General features: G+C 38.2%; 1 protein-coding gene across 1 annotated transcript in view; it reads right to left on the reverse strand.

Annotated features, from left to right (window-relative positions):
• Positions 1 to 3923: 3923 nt before the first annotated feature.
• fa2h (fatty acid 2-hydroxylase) overlaps positions 3924 to 26627 on the reverse strand; it is a gene marked incomplete at its 5' end in the record, with an annotated part of 35993 nt that continues 13289 nt past the window's right edge. Inside the window, 6 exons of the mRNA XM_080505262.1 lie at positions 3924 to 4413; positions 5107 to 5359; positions 5667 to 5839; positions 7443 to 7543; positions 8795 to 8937; positions 15912 to 16049. Coding sequence (XP_080361388.1) covers positions 4346 to 4413; positions 5107 to 5359; positions 5667 to 5839; positions 7443 to 7543; positions 8795 to 8937; positions 15912 to 16049 — 876 coding nt within the window. The 3' untranslated portion in view covers positions 3924 to 4345. The remainder of the gene's footprint in view (positions 4414 to 5106; positions 5360 to 5666; positions 5840 to 7442; positions 7544 to 8794; positions 8938 to 15911; positions 16050 to 26627) is intronic.

The following is a 26627-nucleotide window of genomic DNA, read 5'->3' on the forward strand; positions in this document are numbered from 1 at the left end:
GGTTGTTTGGTTTCTATGCAGGCTCCTCCTTCCTGCCTGAGGTCTGCTTCATGATGCAGCAGCAGCAGCCGCAGCAGCTCAGGGTCCTACTGCACGACTGTGTTATTACACATGAACAAACACAACTCGCTGTGAAATGACCCACGTCCAAGCTCCCCAGAATCAAACCCTCCAAGTCCTCCGCGAGGCCTCTGGAAAGCCTTTGGAGCTTTACAGCCAGCCGTTTTAGCTCTTCGTTCAATAAACTGACCTCATTAGAAGCTCAAATCAAGAATCAGAGCTCTACAACAGGAATCGACCTCCAGTGGCAATAAAAACAAAAGTCTGAATTTTGAGCAAAAAAACATAACCCAGATTGTATAATCAGTGGATTTGCTAATTCATGATCTTTATTACATTTGAGAGCTGTTCAGAAATGAGAATTTCACTGTACGAGTGTTGAGTTTAAGACCAACTTTTTTATGCTTGTGACATTTGAGTCACTGTTGAAACACACGCACACAGCGAAGTGTAATATATATGAAATAGACAGCATATGAAAGAATTTACTTGTAAATGTAGTTCACAATTTGGAGTAAATTGTTTTTTTATAATTAATACGTTAAAATTCTCACTGAATTGTTCAGTGATATACATTGTTCAAGCTATATATATAATGGAAAAACTTACATATGCTGTAAGATTGGAGCATGAAAAAATTTGAAAAGTTTTGGAGACCATGGAGAAGGTTTATGACAACGTAACTCGTTTTAAGATGTGACGTCACTAATGTATCCCTAAAACAATGACGATATGGAACAATGTTTATTTTCTGTTTGTTTATTGACTTCGTCTTTGTACAACTATATATGCATATGTTGTTTTGCAGTTTATGTTGAATGCATATTTAAAAACCTGGGAATGCAAGCTGTAATTTCATGTTTTATTTGTATTATCTGTTCCCAATAAAAAATTTACCGTAATAAAAAAAAAAAAAAAAAAAATTCTCACTGAATGTCTTCAAAAACTATTCGCCGTCCCGTTGTCTCATAATCAAAACAGGGTCTCAGAGTCCTGGAAAAAAAAGTTTTTATAAGAAAAAAAAATGACTTTTTTTTCTATAGTTGTTATTAACTTATATTAGTTAGTTTCAAAGAGACAAGACAAATTATATCAGGATATTTTCCACATATTTCTTTCAATATGAGCTTTCCCCAACTTGATTAAGGTATTGAATTTTGTTTTTGTTTTTTACTCTTTAACAATTAAGTAAATTCTTGAAATCATTTTGTCATTTCACCTCATGTTTTAGAAATAATAAAAAACCAAAACAAACCAAACCAAAAACCTTTGTTGGCAGGGTCACTGTTCAACACGTCAACACAACATAAAGCCTCCAGTCACAGAAGAGAACGGACATCAGAAATATACAGACATTTATTTACAAATTAATTTTGCATAGACATTTAAAATTCCAAAATACAAGTTTAAAGATATTTCAGTAAACAGATTTAGAGAAATCTTGTCATTTTTTTCTTCTTCTTTCTGCTGCATAATTTAGCAAGTGGACACGTCGGAATCAAAAAAACTGCCATTTTCATCTTCATCATCACATAAATACATATTTTTAAAAAAGACCCACATTTCATTGAATTCGACGTCGGTGTCATTTCACGCTGCCAAGCAGTCGATACACAATCACTTCAAATTAATACACTCATTGTTTTGCTCATCACATCATCGCTGACATAAAAAAATACACCTTTTTTTTTTGGTTCTTTGTGGAAAAAAAGTGAAAACTAATTTTTCTTGAAGCCTTTAACATTCATTACAGGAGATGTTTTGGGTTTGTTTTTTTTGTTGGTGATTTGGATTCTTGTAGACACGTTTAGGTGCTGAATCAAGTGCAACTCCACCCTCAACAGACTCTCATCACACAGCCCTCATCATTTATCCTGGAAACCTGATTATCATCATTATTGCTTTAGTGAATTTATGTTAAGATGCAAGCGGGGGGGGGTGTTTCCTCAAGCTTGAGGAGCCGGTGCAGTAGTTTTAAGTTCTCGCTAGTTTTTGATGTGAAAGGTTCGGATTCAATTTGTTCTACTGAGAGTTATCAGGAGACGAGAGGAGACGCTGCGGAGATCCACCAGTCGCAGTCAAGGCGTCCTGCTGTCCAGTCAGGTGGTCAAACCATCGTCATCCTGCGAGGATCTGCAGACCCAACGGGGCGGGGGAGCCCATGTCCACGCACGATATTAAAGATGGGGAGAAGGAAACCTTTACTTTTCTTAAATTTACCTGTTCAAATTGTACCCTGCACTTCATCTAAAGTTAACTGCAGCTTCCGACACCCAAACTATAATAAAGTCGTCGCAGAAGCATCTCCATGAAAGATACTTTACATGAACATTATCAAATAAATTTTCTTAAAATCGGAGTAAAACACACCTCTCATGCGATTAACTCTAAACTCACACAGCGCACCGTTGGATAATGTGCATTTTTAAAAAACTATATATTTTCCCCAACAGCTGACTGAGCCTACCTCAAACATTCATTATGGCTCTGCTTTTTAATGAAATTCCTCTTGTTTCTATCCCTGTACTTGCTCCTGTGTTCTGATTTTGCTGCTCGCCGTTCATTTGACGTCGGTCCTTTTGTCTCACCGACACACGGACCGAAGAGCTCGTCGATGCGGCATCAGACTCGCCGAGCTCCATCACAAAAGGTTTTGAAACAAACCCCCGACGCAACGGGCGACGATGATTCTGGCGCTCGCCAAACAAAGAAAAGCTGCACAAACAAACTGGTGGACGTGGAAATGCAGGACGAACCAAAGAGGACTAAACACACGGTGGGACGGACTTTAGAGAGTCTGTATCCCGAGTTCATGAATAGAACAGAGAAATCTCCCTTTGGTTCTGACACTTTTATACATTTTAGGGAAAGTTGGCGAGTTCTCAGCAGGATGAAACTCATTGTCGTTTTCTTTTTCAATATTGTTAATGAATTCAAGGCTTTGTCTTGTTCAGCCGGTGGAGGTTTTATATCAGGTTGTTTTCTTTTCTCCCAGAATAAACAAAAAACAAAACATGGACATGGACACGCCCTCCCCCCAGAAGGACCGACTTTGGATATAGAGACTTGTTCCGAGATCCTGCGACCTCTGGGTCTGAGAGCCTTCACAGCGGGACAAATGACAGCGTGGCTTCATGCCTCCGTCTCCGTCCCTATGTCGTCATGAGGACGGCAGGCAGAGCGTTGGCTCTGCCTGCCGTCCCAATGCATCCACACATACAGTTTCCATCCACAGATGCATTCACCATCATCCTACTCTTTTGATATTACGAAAACATGAGAGAAACTCATCTGTACAAATCATCTTATAAAATATCTTTTTTTTTGTTTTTTACATCTTTGTTCTATCATGCCGGAGGAAATAAGCGACAAAACACTACATATGACAACTGACGTGCAAAAATATCTCTCCACAGTGGTTTCAAGCATTTAGAAGTCATTAACAGTACATTTGCGTGAACAGACGACAGTAAAATGTCTGTTTTCCGATTTTAGTCTGACAATTAATAAATCTGACAAACTTCAGCGTGATGGAACTTTTAACTTTGTTTTTATCTTCACAGCTGCTTCAAGAATTACAACTACAGTGAGACTAAAACGTGGCAGAGGAACTTCTGACGGCCGTTAGCGACGAAACAACGGGTAGCAGCGGAATTAAAAAACATGAAAAACATAGAGCGATGGAGGAACGGAAGAAGCAGCGGACAGTGCGGAGGAGGGAGAAGATGTGGATTTTTTTCCTGAGTTGTTGAGATGATATTTGGGAGGTTCTCACACACACACACACAGACACACACACACACACACACACTTTCTTTCACCCATTCCCTCCCCCCCACATTGTCCACTTACACCGACCATCCTTCACTTTCTTCACTCTCTCCATTGTCGCACTTTTGTGTGCGTGCACATTCATTTGTATTAGAGTTAAAAAAGCAACAGGTTTAAAGCTTTTCCAGCCGTAACTCCTTCAAGAGAAACCATGACAATCAAAGTACACAGGTATGTGCAAATCCTTACCTTATATGTGTGTGTGCGTGTGTGTGTCCCTGTTTGTATCATAAATGTTGTGTGTGGTGATCAGGCCAGCGTTTGGTTGATGAGGTCAGCGCGGTGAGAAGCACGGGTCATTAAAAATGGCACGGAGAGGAAAATGTGCAGAATCAATTACAGCAGAGAAAGAGCGCAGGTTTGCAGTTTGTGTGTGTGTGTGTGTGTGTGTGTTTATTGCATGAGGGCTGGTTGCAGAGAAGTCCTGTGGCCCTTCATAAGAGCCGTTTCTATGTTAGAACTCCTCGTCGGGGATGACTGTTTTGAAGGGGTGATCCCAGAATGTGGTGGTGATCCCAAATCCTGCAGAGGAAAGAGGACGACGGTCAGAAACAGGACTTTGTGACTTTGGAGGTCGGCGGCGGCTCATCTGCTATAGTTTCTGTCCCCGGACTTGATTTTATTCCATTGGTCACTACGGGTCTTGCAACCTGCCGCCCTGGAGCTGCAATGTGGCTCTTCAGCCCTTTTGTAATGGCGAAATGAAGTTTTCACAAATTCTATTTCATTGCACATTTTCAAAAGCAGCTTTATTCCTGAGCTGAAAATAAGTTTTTTTTTCTTTCTGTTTCACGATATTCTGCATTGGTTCACTTTGTAGTGTTATATTATGAAATAATAAAATAAATAATTGAAAAAAAATTGTCCTATGATGGGTTAAGCAGCTAAAATTGACCACAATAAAAGCAAAAAAATAAATACATTTTAAAAATGCATAAAACAGCCTAAACAACTAGAAAATGTTAACCTGAAATGGCAAAAACTGTTAAAACCTGCCAATATATCTTCAATTAAAGAATACTGTTTTCGTAGATATAGCTAAGAATTTACAACTTCTTAAAATTGTGTTATCCTCATTTTGTATAATAGAATAGAATAGAATAGATTAGATGTTTCCATGGATTAGCCACATATTTGTGTCTTAACATTGAGGAGAACGGAGGTTGTGTGTCTGTGGAGGTACGAGAGCAGAAGCCCGGCCAACTGTTGCCTCACCTGCTCTCTGGTGTTCAAAGTGGTGTTTGACGTGGTACGCCTTCAGGCCGTACATGTACGAGCCCCTCTTCGGCGAGCCGTAGTGGAGATAGTAGTGGATCATGTCGTACACCACGTAGCCACACAGGCCACCCACGAACACGCACGTGCTGACGATGTCCGGGAGGAGGTACTGGAGGATGGTGTACAACGCCACCACCACCAGGGAGGCCACGCCGGGCGGGAAGACCAGCCGAGAGCCGTCGAACGGAGACTGTGGAGGAGATGAAGTAAGTGATGAAACGACAAGCAGGAGTCAAAATATCCGACTTGTAGCACTCCTTTAATTAATCCATTTTAAACATTTTGCACCTCAACCTCCCCAAATTGACCCCAAGGCTTTACAACCCTGACCTGATCTCTGAATGTATTTATTTTCGGCACAAAAGCAAAGGGGCTCAATTCACAAAACTCAGGCCCTGTGGAAGAGGGGGGGGGCAAATAATCTGAGGATGGCGGTAATTCCATGCTGCAGGATGAATGGATAAACATGTGGTCAGAGTCTCGGGGTGTTTCTGTACCTTGTGGTGCTGTCCGTGCAGGAGGAAGTGTATCATGATGAGATAGTAGTTATGAGCCGGTGGCTTCATGTGAAAGACAAAGCGGTGGATGCAGTACTCCATGAAGGACCACAAGAACCAGCCCAGCATGAAGAACAGCGGGAACCAGTACTTGTGGACGGGAATGGAGAAGTCTGACACACACACACACACACACACACATGCACACACACACAGGGGCAGTGAGTCCATGAAACATGCAATAACTGTGTTCAGTGTCAATCCAACCATCACAACGATGCATTGAATAACAATATAATGAAACTCAGGGGGGTTTTCACTAAAGCGCATGAAGATTTACAGGCAAATACAAACATTTACAGGCAACAAGAGATTTTTCCATCCAAAAGTGCAACATGTGATAAATACTGTAGGATAGGGTTAGTGGATGGATCGATGGATGGGAACAAAGAGAAAGCTTAATGGTGTAATTGCACAAGTTTTATGTTGGACAAAACAGTACAGGAGAGGAACGTTTGACAATAAGAACATGCAGGAAACTGTATTTCTCTACTGGTCTGACTTTATCACACCTAAATGACCAACCAAGACCTTCAACAATTAAATCTTCAACTTTTCTAATTCAGTGAATTAAACAGTTTGAATACGAAATAGTCGAGCATGTCACTATAATATGCAGACTTTTACCCTTTATAGGGCACAAATTGAAAACATCACTCACATAATGGGATTTCAGGATATTGCAAGTATGAATCTACTCAGCTATCTGATATTTATCGATGATACAATGAGTACAAAATAATGAAATTCACTAAATTCCTCCAAGTCTGCACACAAAATGTTCCAAATTGGACAAATTTCTCAACTGACTTTGTGTAAAAAGATTACCTATACACTACAGAGCAGTATTGTATCGCCATATAATGCCTTATTTATTTTTACATATGGCTTATTAAATGTTTGAGGTATATGTTGATTCAACTTTTATTGGTTTTGAAGCAACATGAAGAAATATGGAAGTTGTCCTGAAAAGGGTTAATAATAAATTCAATAAAGAAACTTAGAAGCACATGTTGAGATGTAAAGAGGAAAATATTCAATTTCAAGATCATTTAGCTGCATTTTGATTCAAATATGAACTCTTCTCTTCACTTTGTTGCATCCATATTTTGCATCTTCTGCATTTCTTTCAAACTAATATCTCTCCAAAGTTGGTAATCATATCATGATTATATAGTTTTTCTCAATATAGAGTTGGGTTCTGCTGTAACATCTCTATCATCCAGTCAGTTCAGCCGATTGATACGTTTAAAATGGAAATATACCAAATATTCTCAAATGCAAATATCACAATGCAAATAAAAATGGGAGGAGGGATGGTTTGGTGATGTAATTTTTAATTTACTGAATTTACTCCTCGCCATCCAGCAGGGGGCGACATTTACGTTTCAATAGAAGTGACACACTGTAAATCACATGTTGAACCCTTAAACAGCCAAGCAGAGAGAGAAGAAAAAAAAACAACATTCCATTTTTAATTAAAGTGTTAGCTATTATTAAAGTTATTGATTATGTACCATGTATGTAGATACGCACAACTTCCTGGCTCGGGATGCAGCTATAATAAATATTTGAAGCTGGACATTTTTAATAATATCAGGGGAAATAAAACAGTTATTAGTAGTTCAGGCTGATGTATATAACTTCCATAAATCTCGAGAGAATCTCATAAGACAGGCTGTGTTTGTACGATGTGAGAAATCCTCCACGTCTCACCTCGAGTGAGGACTACCCTGGTGGTGCCCTGTGCCAGAGTGGTGTATCCGTACCAGCTGTAATAAAGGACAACGGGGAGCCACACCACAGGGACCCAGTACCTGTAACATGGAATAAAAAAAACAACAACAACAACAACAAAAAAAACAGCTTTATTTAAGTGCAGGAAACTAACATTTAAACAATTATTGACTTTTTTTCTTTTCTGGAAGTGACCTAATTGATTATCATACTTATTTCTTAATCAACTTTTTTCAATAAACACACACAATTGAGATGTAATAAAACACAACAGCAGTGACAATAAACAAGCTGCAAATAGAAATGCAAAATATGTCAATGTAAGCGGTGCATTACTTAGAATGAATTATCAGCCCATAAATGTTTTTATTTTGCGACTTATATTTTTATTTATTTACAATGTACAGCACTTTGTTTCAGCTGCGGCTGCTGAAAAGCGCTCTATAAATAAAGTTGATTGATTGATTGATTGATTGATTGATCAGCCAGTTAAATAAGAAGAAAAAAAAGACTATATAGAATATAGCAGAAATGTTGACATTCATATAATAAAGAAAAAGTTTTTAAATAATTTCAGTTTTGGAGAGTAGAAGATGGGTCAGAGTTGTATAATCCATTATTTCCTGATGCTGACCAACAATTGAGGGTTTTTTAAAAATCTGAAATCCAGTGTTGAAGAATATTTTTTCTTGAAGCTCAATTTAATAATTAGTGTTTCGATTATTGGATTATGAAACATCACATACATCTGCAGCCAGCCAAGGTGGACGGCTATTTGTAAATAAATTAGGCAAAACAAGCACTAAATGCTTTCATTCTAAGACGCTATATAAGCTATATAGATTGTTTTTTCCAGAAGGTTTTGAAACACACTTGCGTTGAGAATCTTCGGCAAACAGACGTTAATCAACGTGTAAAGTTTCCATCAAACTCAATTGAATCAGTTATTAGACAGAGCAAACTATTAAAATTACATTTTACTCCCAAGAGCCTTTAAAGAGGACTGAAATGAAAAACACATATTATATCAGTTTATAAACGTGTACGTCAATAAATATATTTAATTTTCACATCCACTTTTATGTGACTATTTTACATTTTATATAAATATGATGTCTCTTTATGAATGTTATTTTTTTTTTATCTTTTTGAGTTGCCTTGAATTTCAAATGAAGTACTTCAAATAAACAGATAGAAATCCAAACAGTGTCACTAATATCCAATTGCAATATCGTGATATCAAAGTGCTCTTTTAGGCACTATACAGGTGTTTACCTGTATAGGTACAAAACAATCTCTTGCTGTTTTGTAGATCTCTGGGACACTCTTACCAGGAGGTTTTGGTGCCGGCCTCCATTAGGGGGTTTCCAAACAGCCTGATGGGCCTGTCCACCGGCTGGTGGACCCACGCGTCGTACTTCTCTCCCAGGTGTCCCACCTGCCACGCCAGGGGCTTCCTCCAGTCCACCAGGTCCTGCACACACACACAAAACACACGAGCTGAACGAAGCATCCCGGTTATCTGGATGCAAGACTAGATACACGCATAGGCCGAGAAAGTTGAACTTCCCCCGAATCCACAGCCAGCATCGGGAGGCATTGTGCAAAGTATGCTTTCCATCCACCGGCGGATGTGACGAGGACTGCTCTCGTGGTGGTGCAGCGGTCAGCACGGCCACTTTTGCGGCAAGAAAATCCACAATTCAAGTCCAGGCTTGGCGGCACTTTCAGTACCAGTTTGCAAATTCTCCCGGTACATCGCGTGGGTTTTGACCAGATACATCGGTTTTCTCATACAGTCCAAAAACATGCTGATAGAGGTTTGGTTTTGTTACCATAAATTGCCTGGATGTGTAAATATGTTTGCATGTGAATTAAAATAGAAAAAAAAATGGGGAGACTTTGTTTTTAATTCATGACATAAGATTCCAAGAATCCAAGAGTGTGTGTGTGTGTGTGTGTGTGTGTGTGTGTGTGTGTGTGTGTGTGTGTGTGTGTGTGTATAAGACATGTGGAACTTGGGTTCAGACACCGAAACGTTTCGTCCTGGTGTTTGTGTCAGTGACTTTCTGCACGACCTCTTCTTCAATTAAATGAATTGAGGGGATCAATAAATGTTTTACTTTTATAGACACGTTTATAAGGTCATTACCAGCTCATTCATGGCTCCCGGCTTGTAGGCGACACCTGAACAGTGAGGATCGTCCCGTCAGATTTCAGTGGTCAGCGTTGTGATATCAGGAGGTGTCTGGGTGACGACATTCCAGGTCGATACCTGCCGCAACACTTATTTATGACAAAGTGCTCAGAGGTAAACGAGGCCCTTTTCCAAGTTTTATCTTGGAGTCAGGTGTGCTTTACAACCTCATTTCATGCCCATCCTTCAATATACACAGGATTTCAAAAGTTCATTGCTGGCGTGATGACGCGGACACTTTATGGGGCGGGTTACGCCTCTTAGGTTTATTTATCAGTATCCCCCCCCCCCTCTGAGCTGGATTAAAAGCTTCTTCACCAGCCAATAAGATTAGAGTTGAGGTGAGCTGGAGGCTAACAAACCAAGCTCGTGTTTGGAAAGTTGCTGGTTGACAGGTCGTCACCATCCGTTCTTAAGAATTGAAGTTAAACTTTGACAGGGTACTCTGAAATACTTTCCGAATGGTATTTCAAAGGTCAGATCCGATGAGCCTCTTTAATGTCAAAAGTAACTTATTAACATCATGAGTAAATTATTTACCATAAATTATGAGGGGAAAAAATGACCAGAATTGCAGATAATTAAAGATGAATAATAGTCAAAATGGGAAGTATTGCTCACGGTTTCTGTAAAAGGTTTAAAACTCCAACTAAATGGTGAACCAACCTTTTTTTTAAGGCAAAACTGTCCCCAGTGTTGAAGAAAATGTTTGAAAAGTTTAAAGCAGGTGTTCATTGTTTGGTTATAATTTACATAGACACTTATTTTCCCAGCTGTGTGTGAGATCACGATTGAGTTATTGTCGGTTAGTTTGGATGAAACAGGAAAAAACGAGGAAGCGTCAAATGGTGTAAAATAAATGTACTTTAAAATCTGACTCAACACAACTTTCAAGAAGATTTTAGAAGTGTTGTGCGAGTTGCCAGTCCCTGACCAAGCAATTGGGATTTAAAGTGATGCACACATGAGAAAGTACAAATTAGGCCTGAACGTTAAGTGGAGGAGTTATTGGATGCGAGTGTGTGTGAGACCTGTGTTTGCACGCTGCACCAAATCCTTTTATATCTTGTTTTATTCTCAGGAAGTACCAACAAAAAAAAAAGAAAGACCATTAGTCAACTGACCCTCTGGAGGTTTGAGTGATCACAGACTTGATCACTCATTCAGACACAATAAAACCCAGAGACTCTCCCAGGCAAAGGGCAGCGTTTGTATCGTTATATGGCCTCATCCCCAAAGCAAACGTCATGTGATGCCACGGTTCTGAATGAGACTGAGTCAACCGTTCTTCATTACCTTTGTCCTTAATTACTTTTGTACATGAAGTACGAAGTCAAAACTGCAGATAATTCAGCTCAATAAATAGATAAATAGCCTTAGCAGTTTGGAAGCATGGTATCTGATTAAAAGAATAAAAAAAATAAAATAAAAATAAAAAAAATCAACCTGACCAACTCAGTTAAAGGTTCATTGTGTTCAAATAGAGCTAAAAGCTTTTTAACCCCACAACATTTATCTGTATGAAGCTGGAACCTAAACACATTATTGATGATGAAGTAAAAGAAAAAGAAAAAAACACATTTTGGGGGCAGTATTTCTTCTGTGATGGGCTGTCGTCCTGTCCCGGGTGGAGGATGGATGGATGGATGATTATTTTATATATTATACAATAATACAGAGTATGCAATATATGCACATCCCCAACAGGATTAAATATGGCTTCCTGGAGCAACATGTGAAATCAGGGTTTTCTCAACATTAAAAGGGTTTAAAAAAAAAATTATAACCCTCTGCTGTGAGTCTCGACTGTGTTTATATCTCATCAGCTGCTTTAGCCACATCGGAGAGGCGTTCAGTGACTAAGTGTGATTATAGGTGTCACTCTTCATCATCATCATCATCAACTTTATTTATAAAGCGCTTTTCAGCAGCCGCAGCTGAAACAAAGTGCTGTACATTGTAAATAAATAAAAATATAAGTCACAAAGTAAAAACATTAAAAAAATAAAAACAATAAGATGTTAAAACAATAAACAAAACATAAGAGGTTAAAACAACAAAAAAAACGAAGGCACTAAAACCAGACCAGAGTCTCACGCTGAGGTAAAAGCCAAAGAATAAAAATGTGTTTTAAGACGAGTTTTAAAAACGGACAGTGAGGGGGCTTGTCTAACAGGGAGGGGGAGGGCATTCCAGAGGTGAGGACCGGCAGTGGAAAAGGCTCTTTCCCCTCTGAGCTTCCGTTTGGACCTCGGTACCTCCAGGAGCAGCCGGTCTTCTGCATTTCAAATGAGCTTTGAGCAAACAATGAATGTAGTTACTGTATAAGTGCCTTTAAAAGTGGGTGATTTGACATTAACAGCTCAAACCACAGCAGATTATTTATTACCATGTTGGTTTAGGGATATTTCATGTTGCCTTCAGGCTTCAATCTGTGTTTACAAGTGTTTGTCGAGAAATATATCAAGACACAAATCTCGAAGGAGCCTTTTTGAATTCGACTGAGGATGTCACGTCACAGATCAGAGCGAAGGACTGTTGGGAGGAATACAGGGAGGAAAAAGGGTTATTAACCAGTGTTTTAAGCCCCACTGATTCCACACTGCTGCGCAAATGCACTGCACAAGCTTCTGATCCCTTTATGTATGTGTGTGTGTGTGTTATAAGCTTAAGCTCAGTATTAACAGGGTGAATCGGACTTACTATCTACACAACAACAAACACCACAGCTATCTCAACTATTAATGAGCCGACAGTCAAATGACAAATTGCAGTTTCAAACCATTAAAGTGAAGCCAAACGTGCACCAAGGATCAAATCTTGGAAAGCAACGTGAACCAAAGCCAACAAGAACACCTCCACCTCAACACGCATAAAATGCATCTGGAGTTTAATAAAAGCTCTTTTGGTTTTAAAGACGAATTAAGTTCTAAAACAAGTTTACCTGTGTCTTTTTACCCCCCTACAGAGCTCAGAAATACTGTCAAACTTTACAGTTGAAGACATTTAACATAAAATAAAAGTGAATACATCTGGAGACGCACGTTGAGATGCAAGATGAATAAAACAAATAAGAAAAAGAAGAGAAGTGAATCGTCTCCGTCACAATCTGATACGATCGAGTGCAAAAACAATCTTTAATCAACTGTCGAACTACAGAATCCTGAAGAAACTAAAGCGTTTAACGTGTAACTTAATGGCGAGTAATAAATATGGATTAAAGTTTCCTAAAAGCCTTTGAAGCAACGTTTTACTGATGGGACGATCGAGTATGAAGAAGAAGAATTATATTTCCCAATGACATGATTAAAACTGCAGATGGTTAATAATTTGGTGTTTAAAAGTATTATTTCTTCACTAATTTCAATCCTTTTAAAGACATACATTTTCTAACATGGAAGCAAAATAATACATTTTTCAATATTTCATAGAGAAAATGTTCAATTGAATACATGTGTACTTCCTCCTTTTCAAATATGTACCTTTGCCTTGAGTGTGACATTTGAAATGTATTTTACTTTATTCTAGATAAGGTTCATTCATTGATCACATCTCAAGTTATTCTGCAGGTTTCCTCTAAACAGGCTAGGTGGTGGCTCTGCCCTCAGCCCCCTGCAGACTTCAGTTCCCCTTTTACCAAATTTTTAAATATGAACTTCAGCATTCAGGTTGAGCCCCATTGCATAATACCAACAACCTAAATATACACAATCATGCAGTCTTGTCATTACTCTCACACCACTAATACACCCTGATGATATCATGATATATGATGTATGTACATGTATGTTACAATACTATTATGTTAAGATGGGTTATTTAAATAATTCATGATTATCATCACATTACTATTCGGTGAAGTTTTCTTTCATAAGAGGACCGATGAGGAGGCATTTGAAATTAACTGATGAAAGAAGACGAGAGAAACATGCATAGATGTGATGACGTGCCTCACATACCTGTGTGACACACACACACACACACACACACACACACACACTCACACACACACACACACACACACACACACACACACACACACACACACACACACACACACACACACACACACACACACACACACACACACTTAAACAATGTCGCTTTACCAGTTTTTTACCATGTGTGGGCGGGGCAGCACATGACTGGTGTGACAAGCTCTGCAGAGGGAGTGTCCCCATTGAACACACACACACACGCACGCACGCACGCACACACACACACACACACACACACACACACACACACACACACACACACACACACACACACACACACACACACACACACACACACACACACACACACACACACACACACACACACACACACACACACACACACACACACACACACGTCGCTATAATATTATTAAAGCAGATGGACCAGTTGTATCCGTCATCGTCACGATGTGGCCCCGGCAGATTCTGGTATGCTGCAGACTGGGAGCAAACACTTGCACAAGCGGCACGAAAACACATGGGTGTCGTCTCCATCAATGACTGCAGTGTTACGGACATCTTCGTCCTCTCAGCTGCTTTCATAAAAACGACAAGATGTGAGCCGATGGATGTCACAACATCCAGTCCTGCTTCTTTCATCTATAAAATCAAACCGGCGCTTAAATGTTTTTCCCAATTAATTTTGTATAATAACATGTATATTTTGTTCTTAACTTACTTCCCGTTGTCTGTATTTCTGCTGCTTTTGTTATTTTATTGTTATAATTGAATAGAAAATGATATTTTAGTAAATTAATAAAATGTTCATATTATTTCCTTTTGTTTATTTCATTCCAGTTTTCTTTTACAACTACATTTTACATGTCTGATTGTCTTTAAACATTTTATTTTTGTCAAAGTACACTGTAAATGGCATAACTAGGATTTACATGGTAAAAAAAAAACAAAAAAAAAGCTATTATGTGACTGTGCATCCGAGACTTTTGTACTGTTCTGTTGAGATTAGATTAGATAAAGTAAAGAGTGCTGGAGAATGTTTCTGTGGTTTTTTTGAGGATGTCTGGTCTTCTCACACTGCCAGACGGCCACATGTGCGCAGAGACTCAAAAGAGCAGAGGTAATTGACCTGCTGGTTGTTCACTCCTCTTTTAGCCCCGCCTCCATCACCTGCAAAACCTCAGCCTTTCAGAGGGAGTAAAACTGTGCAGCTTTACCTTATGGACCTACACATGCGTAGTCGTATTGTGTTTGGGGAAAGTGGGATCAACTTTGCAGAAGCAAGTTTAAATTTGAATTAATAGGAGGGTTTTATTCCCAATTTACATATTAATTTTTTTGGGTTTTTTTAATTTGTTTTTTTAATTGATAATTTAAGAAAGTACAGGTGCTCTACTCACCTTTTGCAAAAACTGTGAAAATTAAGATTGATTGGTCATGATTATGGACGATTATAATGTGAGCTTGTATTATAGTGCCATGCAAGGTCACAACATGGTGCAATATAAAGCACAGTGACCTCTGAACTTTAATATGCATTGTAGCACCAGATTGTTGCTAATAACACCTCGGTAATAACGGTGGACATATTACAGAAAATTAGCACTCACGAGTATCCGAGTTGTAATGTAAGTGTATTAGTTACTATTAATTTTAGGCTGCACAATATATTGCAACATTGCAATAGATTGAATGATAATAAATTATATTTCGATGCACTGTGCAATTATGCCGTGCAAATTCCTCATGACAGAATTTTACATATGAAACAAAGTGCAAATGATAGAGAAGATCACAAAATTGTGTGAGGATATAAAACAATTTGTTGACCACAGAAGTTAGACACACATTAAGGAAATGATTACCAAAATCTAAAGCAAATGAACGGAAATGTTTCTGAAAAGGGCAATGCAATAAGTAATGGAGAAAAGCAAATACAACCCATTTACTATGCTAATGTAATTTGTTGATTTTTTTCTTCTTTAATTTCCTTTTCTTTTGGGAATACATTACACATGTTTACTTGTTTTATTTTGTAAAAGTCAGTTGTGACTGATGTTAATAAAATAGTGCAGATTATAAGGTGTACATTTTATTTTTGGTAGACATAAAAGGAAATACTGCGACATGTTAAAACGCTAATGCTGTGTGTTTTACTGCTCACAGTAATCGGAGTATTCATATTCAGTCACTTCTATGGCCACCTGATACACAGACAGATGTTGCATGTCGTGGAGCCCTTTTCCTCTGCATGAATATACGTGTCGAGGAAATGTGAGGAGAATCACTCACGTTGTCTAAGTCCACGGAGCTGCAGCGGCTGTACGGCGAGTTCTCATCCTCCTCCTCCTCGTCCAGCTTCCCTTCCGTCGTCTTTCCTGACGTTTTCCCGTCTGTCTGCTCACTGGCCTGCCTCCTCTGTCTCACAGACTGGTGAGAGAGAACACATATCCAGCAACGTCATTAAAAGAAATAGCAATTCAACAAATGTGGGGTTTAATGTAAAATATGTATCCTAGTAAATTCTGCAAAAAAAAAAAGTGTGGAAAGATCTCAAAAGTTTGAAGCAGATTCAATCATGAAAATAAGAAGATTTTAAGACATTGTAAATCACATTGTAAGGTAAATCTGTTCACATAAACTACAGTTTAATTAAGATGCAACCTCAGTGCTTAATAATATCACATCTGTTCTTACATGCTTAAAGCTTTTATAGGTCAGACGGAAGTTACAATATGTATAGGACACTGGTGGCGGGCTACATTTAAAATAAATCTGCTTCAGATCATTAAAAAATGGGAATTTTGACCATAAAAGCCCAAAAAAAAAGCTTTTTTAGACTTTTGGATTATGCACATTACAGTTTGATTTATTCACACGTGATTACACAGATATTTTCTAAGGATTAAGGTCAAAACTAAAATGTTATGTAATACAAGTAAAACTTCAGAGGTCGTACATAACAGATAGAAAGTTTGCCAGCTTTAGTCCAAATTGTAAACAAGTTTAAGTAGTTGGCAAAGGGCTTATCTTCCGAGTCGAAATGTAAAACAGAGTTATTATGGCCACATGTGACAATAATAACACTGCATAATTACAGCCGTCAACTTTTGTACACATTCTGCACAAAAACAACAAAGGAGCCGGGCCCTGCTCAGCAATGTGTGCACATTGATCCATCATGGCGTCGGGTAAAAAAGTCGAGCACAGCTATCTGGGATAAATCCGATTGACTCAAGCTGTGTATTATGTATGTTTGTGCTGCAAGCTGCAAGGGAGAAATACTGACAACAGAGATAACGGTGCTTTTCATGATTAGGAATATGCTAAATTCTCTCACTGTTTTCTTATTAGATTTTAGCATGGTAAATACAAATATAGAGAGTAGTTTTATTTAATTAAATGTAGACTCCTGTACTGATACATTGTGTGAACTGCACTTGATTAAACAAGTACAAGTACTGTTAAAAACTCTCAAAAAGATAATGTTTTAGTCATAGAAACCACTTAAACACATCTAAACGCATCATTTGAAAGCATTTCAATCAATTTACCTGCATGTTATATAATTGATGAGGCGCATGTATGAGGCAAAGTAAATAAAAGGGACTCCGTGGTAAAGAAATGTACATAAAAATGCAGATTAAATGGGAGCTATTCATCTAAAATTCCACTCAAGTATGAGTAAAACGTGTTATTTGAAAATAAAATGCATCAAAAGTACTATTATTTGTAATGTGTTATTTTCACCTTGGTTAAACTAATTGTTTGATTTGGAACACACACTATCAGCACTTTCCTCCTTGTAAAAATTACATATATAGAGTGGCGATGGCATTATTGCAACTTAAATCCAAAGATATCCACTGACTTCTGTAAAGGGGTGACCGCCATGTTTATATGCAATAGACTCTGTAGATTATTCCCATCAATATATTGAATTAAACTTAAGGTGGGTCATAAAAACTGCAGCTGCTCCACCTCCTATTGGTGTGACAGTCCTCCTCCGCCAAGTAAAATATTTATCAGCAGGCTGTTTTCAGACGTGCACAAGGTCTCCTATGGTTTGTTATGAAAATCTCCTTGGCAATCCAACACCTACTGAGGCAACGTTACACTCCCCCATTATGGCATTGTGCTAAAACAAAAGGACCATTTAACTGTCTCGTCCTTCCCGCAAGAATAGAGTTGATTCTGTAATGTCTTCTCCCCGCGAGGTCTGGTAATGTGAGAGCTTAAAAAAAAAAAGGCATCCTATACAATTTTCCCTGGAAGGACCTTCTGGATCTTATGTTGTCACATTTCTGCTGCATGCCTCTAAAAATGACACTTCCCTGATACACTCCATTAGTGGTCAAGGTTTTTGTACCTTATTGCAGATCACTGTGATAAGAAGCCACCCTGTGAGCCCTGTAATGTAACATCACAGACTTATTCTGTTTTCGTCAGGCAGGATCAAAGAAAACAGAAAAAGAAATGCATTTAAAACAAACTATGAAGCAACACTTGGTTGTCAAGTTGGGAGCAACACATTCTTGTGTCGCGTCCAGAGTAACAGGGCCGAAAGACTAAACTCAACCAGGCTCCGATTAAGATGAACAAACGAGTAAAATGCAGGATGAAAAAGTCTGAATTGAGGGACAACAATTCCTCAGTAAAGGGCAACAAGTCTCAAATTAAGACGAACAAGTTCTGAGTTAAAAGAAGTATAAGTATAAGTCAATAGATATTTATTGTCATTTGTAGATAAAAAAAAAAGCAGCACAGGTACAGTAATGTTTTTAACTGTAAATGTGATGCAAGAAGTTACAAAAATAAAATAAAAAAATTAGAAAGAACATACAAAGAAAATGTAAAGAACATAAAAATGTAGAAGGAGCCCAGACTCATGGAGGGAGCAAAAAAAATCGTTGTTGACATCATCAATGAGTCTCGATCATAAAGTCTCAAGATAAGATAAACAACCCCAAAGTCAAGCGCACCGAATCACGTGAAAAGCTGAATCATTTATCATGATGTCATCTGGGAGTAAATGTGTTGTTCATTGAGTTCTACCTCGTTTCACTTTATACATACGGACCATCAAAAGTGATTTCAGCCACGTTTACACGTACCCAGGTTTTTACAGAAATGGATTTTTCCCCCTGTGCATTTACAAAAAGAAAAAAAAAAAAACCTCAATTGACACGGACCTGCATATACACCTGGTTCAGAGCTACTATGAGCAGCCGAACCTGCAGGGGGCAGTGTAACGAGAACCGTGAAGACATGATAGCCAACCAGAATACTGGAAATGCAATCGGAGACCCAGAGACGCATTTGTGTGTAAATGCAGACAAATATCACTGTTTTTTTTTCTCCAAATATCCAGGTACGTGTAAATGTGGCCTCAAGCACAGCATCATCAATGAACTGTGCAGGTGTGCTGCTGCTGCTGGTAGAGGGGGTGTGGCCAGTTAGTACTGAGAAGGTAAATATCACACCAGCTTTCCATCGGGACAAAGGGAGGAGAAGTTTATTCCTATTTGACAAGACATGGCAAGGATGAGTGTGACGATCCTGAATCCTGTTCAGAAACACCTCTGGTTCCCAGAGTCTGAATAAACTAGAAAATACAGTAACTGCCCAGAAGAAAAAACAAATAAATACCACTTTATGGAAGATCACCATAAACCAAAGATGTTTTAACCCAAGAATATTCTTTTAGTTACAAGATAACTTAACTCACCAAAGTGATGCTTTACTAACATCAGAAAAACAATTTGAGATCAGGCTTTTAATGACATTTCAGCAAAACAGAATAAATGCAGACATTAGCCAACGTGGTCACACGTGAGATGGAGCGTGAAACATTTTGCCAAATATAAAGGAATTCCTTCAACGCACACAAACCGTTGGACGAGCGAAGGACACAATACTTTCTTGTGGCCACTGGTATACCTCGAGATTCAGCAGACATAAGTAGGCCAATTCTGAATCAGCATCTCTTAATCGCTCATAAGCACCCTAATGAGGTCAGAGTGTGTGTGTGTGTGTGTGTGTGTGTGTGTGTGTGTGTGTGTGTGTGTGTGTGTGTGTGTGTGTGTGTGTGTGTGTGTGTGTGTGTGTGTGTGTGTGTGTGTGTGTGTGTGTGCGCGCCTGTCTGTTGTTGTCAACATACAGGTGAACAGAAATACCATGTTTTCTACAGATGTAACCCAAAACAACTGACTGAGGTGGAAACACACGAGTTCGTCTGGCAACCGCCTCTTATATATCTGAAGAAAAGCAGTGTACACTTTAATTTTGACATCAGCATCATCCTCTCGCCGGCACAAACAACCTTCAAAATCCATTTTAGATTTTTCAAGAAAAAAAACATATTTATATATACAATTATACTTTGATTTGATCTATTATTTGACTGTATGATAATATAATATTGATATAATATTGACTTTAAACTGCAGCAAGCGCAAACACAAATCTCACCTTAGTGCAAACATCCACATATGGATTTAGAGTAAACGCAGACGGCCAACACGCCCTGCCTGTGCTCTCTCTGACCCGACGGGGTAAATCATGGCCGCTGTGCAACTCGGAGACTGATTCTCCAAGGAGTTGACAGTGGAAACAAACACGTAAACAGGAAATTGCATGGCTGGTTTCAGCCCATCAGCACAGCAGACGAGAGGAACCACAAGTTTCAATTTTATATATCTACTGACGAGAGAGAGAGAGCGAGAGAGAGAGAGAGCGAGAGCGAGAGAGAGCGAGAGCGAGAGCGAGAGCGAGAGAGAGCGAGAGCGAGAGCGAGAGCGAGAGCGAGAGCGAGAGCGAGAGCGAGAGCGAGAGAGAGCGAGAGAGAGCGAGAGAGAGAGCGAGAGCGAGAGCGAGAGCGAGAGAGAGAGAGAGAGAGATCCAAGACTTATTGGGTTGAGAATCGGTGCTAATTTTCTCGTCAATTTCCAATATTTTCATCACTTTTTCCACCAGCTGAGTCTCATTCTCAAAAATTGTTGTTTTTTTGTTTGTTCGTTTTACTGCAGAGAAAATTCCTGTTTTATATCTACTGTATATGTGCTCTGTGCTTTTCTTCTTTGATTCTTTGATTTAAGTACTTATTTAGTCACCAGAGAGGGAAATCATGTTTTTTGCGGTGCTATAGACAGGCAGCTGCCAAAAACATACAATTTACAAAAAAAAAGCTACTTTCAAATAATGCAAGAGTAAATGTACTTGAGTACAAACTTCACCACCACTGCTGGGACCTCTATGAACGTAAACAGAGTTCAGTTTGCAAAGGAGAAAGACGAGGCTCTATTATGAATATGACAGTAATGATAGTAATTCTAGTAAAACACACAATGACTCGTCCCTGATGATAAATAAAAGACTTTCACCTGCTACAACAATGGCATGATTGGACATTAGCGTCACAAAGATGTCAGACGTTGGTATTTGCGGGTTATTAGAGTCATTTTACACATGTGGCCAAGATGAGAGCAAATTGCGCTGAACTGAACTGAAACAAGTCAGACATTTCTGCAAAATACTCCACTCTGCATCAGAAACCAAGTTTTCCTTGATTTTCTCTTCAAAAGAGAAGAGCCAGTTCATTGTGTGTTTCTGTTTTCTAGTTCATGTTGGATAACATTGCTTACTTGAAGTGATTGTTGAGTTCTGAAGTTTTCCAATAGAGTAAAAGTTTTGTAATGCTTGCATTTTAGGATAATTAATATACAAAATCATCCGGCACACTGAAGTGATTACCAACATTTATTACTTTCTGACGGTAAAGACAAAAACACAAAATACCATAACAAAAATAAGAGTAATAAAACTAACGAAGCCTCAATTACTTAAAAATTGGCTGTAAAGTTTATAATTCAGTATAGATGTAATATAAAAGCCAAAAGTAGATACTGTCTTTTCCATTTGTCTTTGAAGGCATCACAAGGCAGCTTACAGTCGATGTTTATGCATTAAATGAAATAAAGTACATCGTCACATTTTAGCAACAGTAAAATATGGCTCTGCATGAGTTTTGCATGTCCTGTGCACATTATATTTATTTTGGAGAAAGGAAAAACACATAGAATGCTCATTAGGGAAATTCTGAGGTTTTGCTCCATCTGTTCATCCACCAGAGGCTTTATTTTACTTCTGCACCTGGCTGGCAACAACCGGGAGAGGAAACGGCGCCGGTGGTGACCCCAGTGAGCGTTGACATTTATGGTTTTATGATTTCACCTTTGAACAGCATAAAGAGACAAAGCCACCGGGTTTATTCAGCAGCTGCTTAGTTTCTGTGTAGGTTTTCCCAGAATTGCTTGTAAATGACTGATTATTTGTTCTTGTATTAACTTTTTTTTACTAACTTTTCCCCAAAATTACCAACAAATAAGGCAACCAGCTACGTATAAGGAGGAAATATATACATTAGACGATCTTTAAATCAGGAAGATCATAAAAACAAAACATTTTAATCACTCCATCTGCAGCATCACAAAGACAAAAGTGGGTGTTGATTGAAGGGAACCGTGTGTCATTTATCTCCAACAAAACCAAACTCTGCCATCCCACCGATACCACATAAACTATTTTTGATCGCGGTATGGCCTCATTTCGATTTGACAGGAGATTTTTGGTTTTTTCATTTTAACGTACTTTCCACTTGCGGTGGGGGGAAAATAATCTTTGCAAAGCGAGATTTGAGTTACTGACAACCACATTATTTATATATATATATATAAAAATAATGAATGAAGGTAAGAGTGAGGAGAGCAGTAGGTAAGAATAGGAGACCAGTTCACGTCAAGTAAAATCTCCAAACTCATGATGACGGAGCCGATACTGGACCAGAAGAGGAACTGGCAAGGCTTCCTCTTTGATGAAAGAGTCGAAAACACAGAAAGCCCAGATGAGAAAAAACAAAGGTTTTGGACTAGCCTTTGTTAAAAAACAGGCTTCAGCTTTGATTATATCGTTTCATTGTTTTTCAGTTCCAGGGATCCAAATTATTGGTATTTCTCTTATTTATATTGTGAAAGGGTTGTGACTCTCTGAAAACCTAACGGCTTCGAGCACATCTCGTCATCGCCTCAATGGAAAGCCGAGATTAAAGTCTGAAAAATGGAGGGCGATTTGCTTGGTTGTTAAGTAAACAGGTGAGAGCAGTTGTCCGACAATGGTGGTCTGCGGTGGTGCCGCTCCGGGAGTGCCTGTGTACACTCATCAGGCTCGGGCACAGACAATGGGAGGTGTTCCCGTGATGTTGACACAACTCGCACTGCAGGTCAACTCTTTGTTGGCATTTTACAGCGTAATACTGTACAGGCGGTTGTACATGGTGATCAGTAACATCCCACTCACAATACACACCCTCAGAGTGTCGCTTTAATTTACCACATTCTTAAATCGTGAAGGAGAAAATGTTCCATTTAAAAAAAATTGTATAAAGTTTTTTTCTGTTTTCAAATACATAACTAATATTAAATTATGAAGTTTATCTTAAATGCTACTTTTACTATTTTCTATCAAACATTTTTATGAAAAAAAAAGAAAGACACACAAATGTAGAAATAATATAACAATTATTTTCAACATTTCAAGTGATCTATTTTTATTATTACTACTACGGTACTTCAATTTATTTATTTATAGAATTAATCTTGGCTATGTCAGCAATGGCCAAAATGTTGACTCTGCCATTCTTTAATTTTTCATTTTATTCAATTTTACATTTACCTAAGATAAATTGTAGAGGTTTGTTCTATGAATTAAAACAGTGACACCAAGATATAAGAATGGCATTGAAACAGTTGAAATCTTGAATGTTTGGTTGTTTTATTTATAGGACTGAAATTCATGCAAATACAAAGTTGTTTTTTTTAGAAGGGACCATTTTGTCTATATTGCTTTAAAGGAGTAGTTTCTTTTGTTTTTTTAACATTGTTCTTATTGTGAAAATGAATGCAATATGAACTAACATGGGAAAAATAAAGATAAATATCAGGCTGGATATTCCCTATTTAGATTATTAGCTCTGTAATGCATTTCATTATTGGAAACTATGTGAATGTTGCTCCAAAATAAGAGAACTATTCTCTTTGCTGTCAAAAGGGCAGTGAGGCCGAATCTTCTTATTTTACAGAGAAAGAAACAGGAGAAGCTATTTTTTTGCAAAAAAAAGGAGGAGAATTACAAAAAAGTGAGAGACAAAAAAACAAAGGAGGTTTTTAGTCGAGCGGCAACGTGGACTGGTACCAACTCAACACAGCCGGCCTCTGTGAGGAAGAAGAGGATGAGGACAAGGAGGAAGAGAAGGAAGAGGACAATGATGGGTGGATGAACAAATAATAAATGTAACAAGCTGAGATTTCCAGAAATGTATGAGGAAAGTGACCTTTGTGATACTTCCTTTCAAACCTAAAAAGTGTGTCTGATTGACTATTTTGAAAAATGAAGAAGAAATTAAACAAAAAACACAAAAGTAAAGTGAGTTTTATTTTCAAAAAAAGTATGTCCATGGTCGATCCTTCATTCATTTAATTATCTATAGATTTATGTATTTTAATGGCTATATTTTACTGATTTTCATTTTCATTCACTAACATTAATCAATCCTATTATTAGATACAGTATTTTGTAAATTTTTCTTAACAAGAGCTAGTTATTGATGGATTTTTTTAAAGGTATTTATCGATTTTTGTTTATCATTTTCTCCCTATTTTTAAATGTTTAATTCAAAATATTAGGCTCTGACTTACACAATTGTTTACATTATTGATATTTTTAGGGGACATTTTTGTTTTTGTTTGTCTTGATGCTATCAGTCAGTGACACATCTGCTCACATTAACGGGTAAATAACAACTTTATTTTTCCCCAAAACTGCGTTCATAGTGGCTGCTTTGATTTTATCAATGTCTGCATCAATACTCTGATTACATTTTTCCTGCTGTAGGTGTGTCATTCACTGCATTGTATTGTCTGTGGGTGTTTCAGGCAAAGTGCTGAGTCAGGTCTGCCCTCTGGATATGTAAGCAAACCTGCTGGTGGCGTGCTTGTGATGTTGAGATTTGTCTGTAATTGAAGGATAGGATGGCACAAAGCATTTCATTCAAGGGAACTCGAGGTTAATACAAAGCAAACAATCGTGAAAATACCTCCCAGCTAATTGACGTGCAAATTTCCCATAAACGTCATGACACAGATCTGACTTTAAATACCTCTGCTGTTCATAAAATAGTTTAGTCCTGCCAGAAACTCCAAAATTGTGCAATCTGAAAGCTTCGAGTAGTAACTTTTGTTTCATTGTTCAAAATATATGACAGAAAACCACTTGTTGGGATTCAGAGGACAGCGTTCCTAAACATACTGCAGGTGACGTTAAGATAACTTTGTGACGGTTTGTGTGTGTGTGTGCTGGGACGTCCCTGTGAGGCTGCGTCTCGGAAACACTGCAGGGACAGAAGGGTTGAAGTTCGGCCAAATAGTTCAACAACACATAGAAGACTCACAAACGTACACAAACACGGAGCACATGTTTCCCTGAAAATCGTCCAAACTGGCAGCACCGATGCCCTCCAGTACGTTCACCTCTGCAGAGTTATTTCCTCTCGACCGAGCTTTTCTTTATCTCATCTGCGTTTCAGATGTGATGACAGACTCTGGTTTCAGCCTGTCGTCACCGTCCACACTTGTCTGTTTGATCGACTTCACACCAGTGATCAAAGAAGCGATAGTGAAAAAGGACAGATGAGCAGCTAAAGACTCAAGCTTCATTTGCTGGATTTAAAAACAAGTGTTTTTGTCCCTTTTCATACAGACACACTACTTAATTTTCCTCCACTTGGCAGGTTGGTGTGAATGAGTTTTGAGGACTGTGATGCGACCCGATGTGGGTCTTTTAAACAGAATATATAAAGACTTACTGATTTTACTGTATTACTAATCATGCTTTGATTTGTTTGGGTTTTGCTTTGTTACTGTGAAAGGAAATGGACAGATTACCACTTGCCAATCATGTCCACAAAGTCTCATTTCAGGTACTTTAATTTGCAAATGACGCATTATACCATAAAGCAGCAGAGCTTAGTACAGTCAGTGCTACACTATCAATGAATCATTTATTGAATTAATTATTCAGATATATGTGATTGTTTTCAAATTAATCTTATCTAGCAAAACAGTTGTGCTGAACCTCGTCGATTCATGTTCGAGCACAGATAGCAAATTGCATTAATGTCAATCTAAAGCGTTCATGGTCACTTTGGGCTTTATTGTGTTGTTTCGAACATTTTTCGAAGGTTTGCAGTTCATTATAATAGCAAAGACTACCTGCATGAACCAAATGCAATGAAGAGCAAAATTATTGTTGTGGATGAGACATTTTAAAGTTAAAATCTAGCAGACATTTATATACACTCTGCAACTGTTGTCAAACTAAACATAATAATTTTCATTTATCTCCAATACACTTGCAACAAGCTCAATAATAAAACAAAATCCCACCGATTATGAACTATCACTGTAAACAAACATTACTATTTTCGATATTAGGTCTATTCCGCATATTTATTGGAATATATTTCAAGTAGGAAGCCACTATAATACAATATTTGGAAACTGTGTGGTTAAGGACCATCACATTGCTACAGGCTGTGTCACATTAATGCTGTAAATCCAGCTTGGCTTCTTTTTAACTGAATGAAAACTTTCAATGGATCCTCTTTCAGAGTTTATGAACAAGTATGTGTTATATAGGTTATTATTTGTGCCGACATCTAGAAATAGAAATACTTTAATAATCCCAGAGGAAAAGTGCTAATGGATCCCTCCTCCATGTAAACAAAGTTGCTGCACCTGTAGATCAAGAACTTAACCAACGTCATTATACAAGCCAAGGCTCTAGACAAACTTTTCACTCATCAGCCACTGACACTGACAGTGTAAATAGTGCGTTGGGTGTGCACTGCATAATGACAGTTTAATACTTTGTCTGTGTCTTCGTGTCGAATGCAGA

The sequence above is a fragment of the Blennius ocellaris genome (assembly GCF_963422515.1).
Source record: "Blennius ocellaris genome assembly, chromosome: 11".
In the NCBI taxonomy this organism is placed as follows: Eukaryota; Metazoa; Chordata; class Actinopteri; order Blenniiformes; family Blenniidae; genus Blennius; species Blennius ocellaris.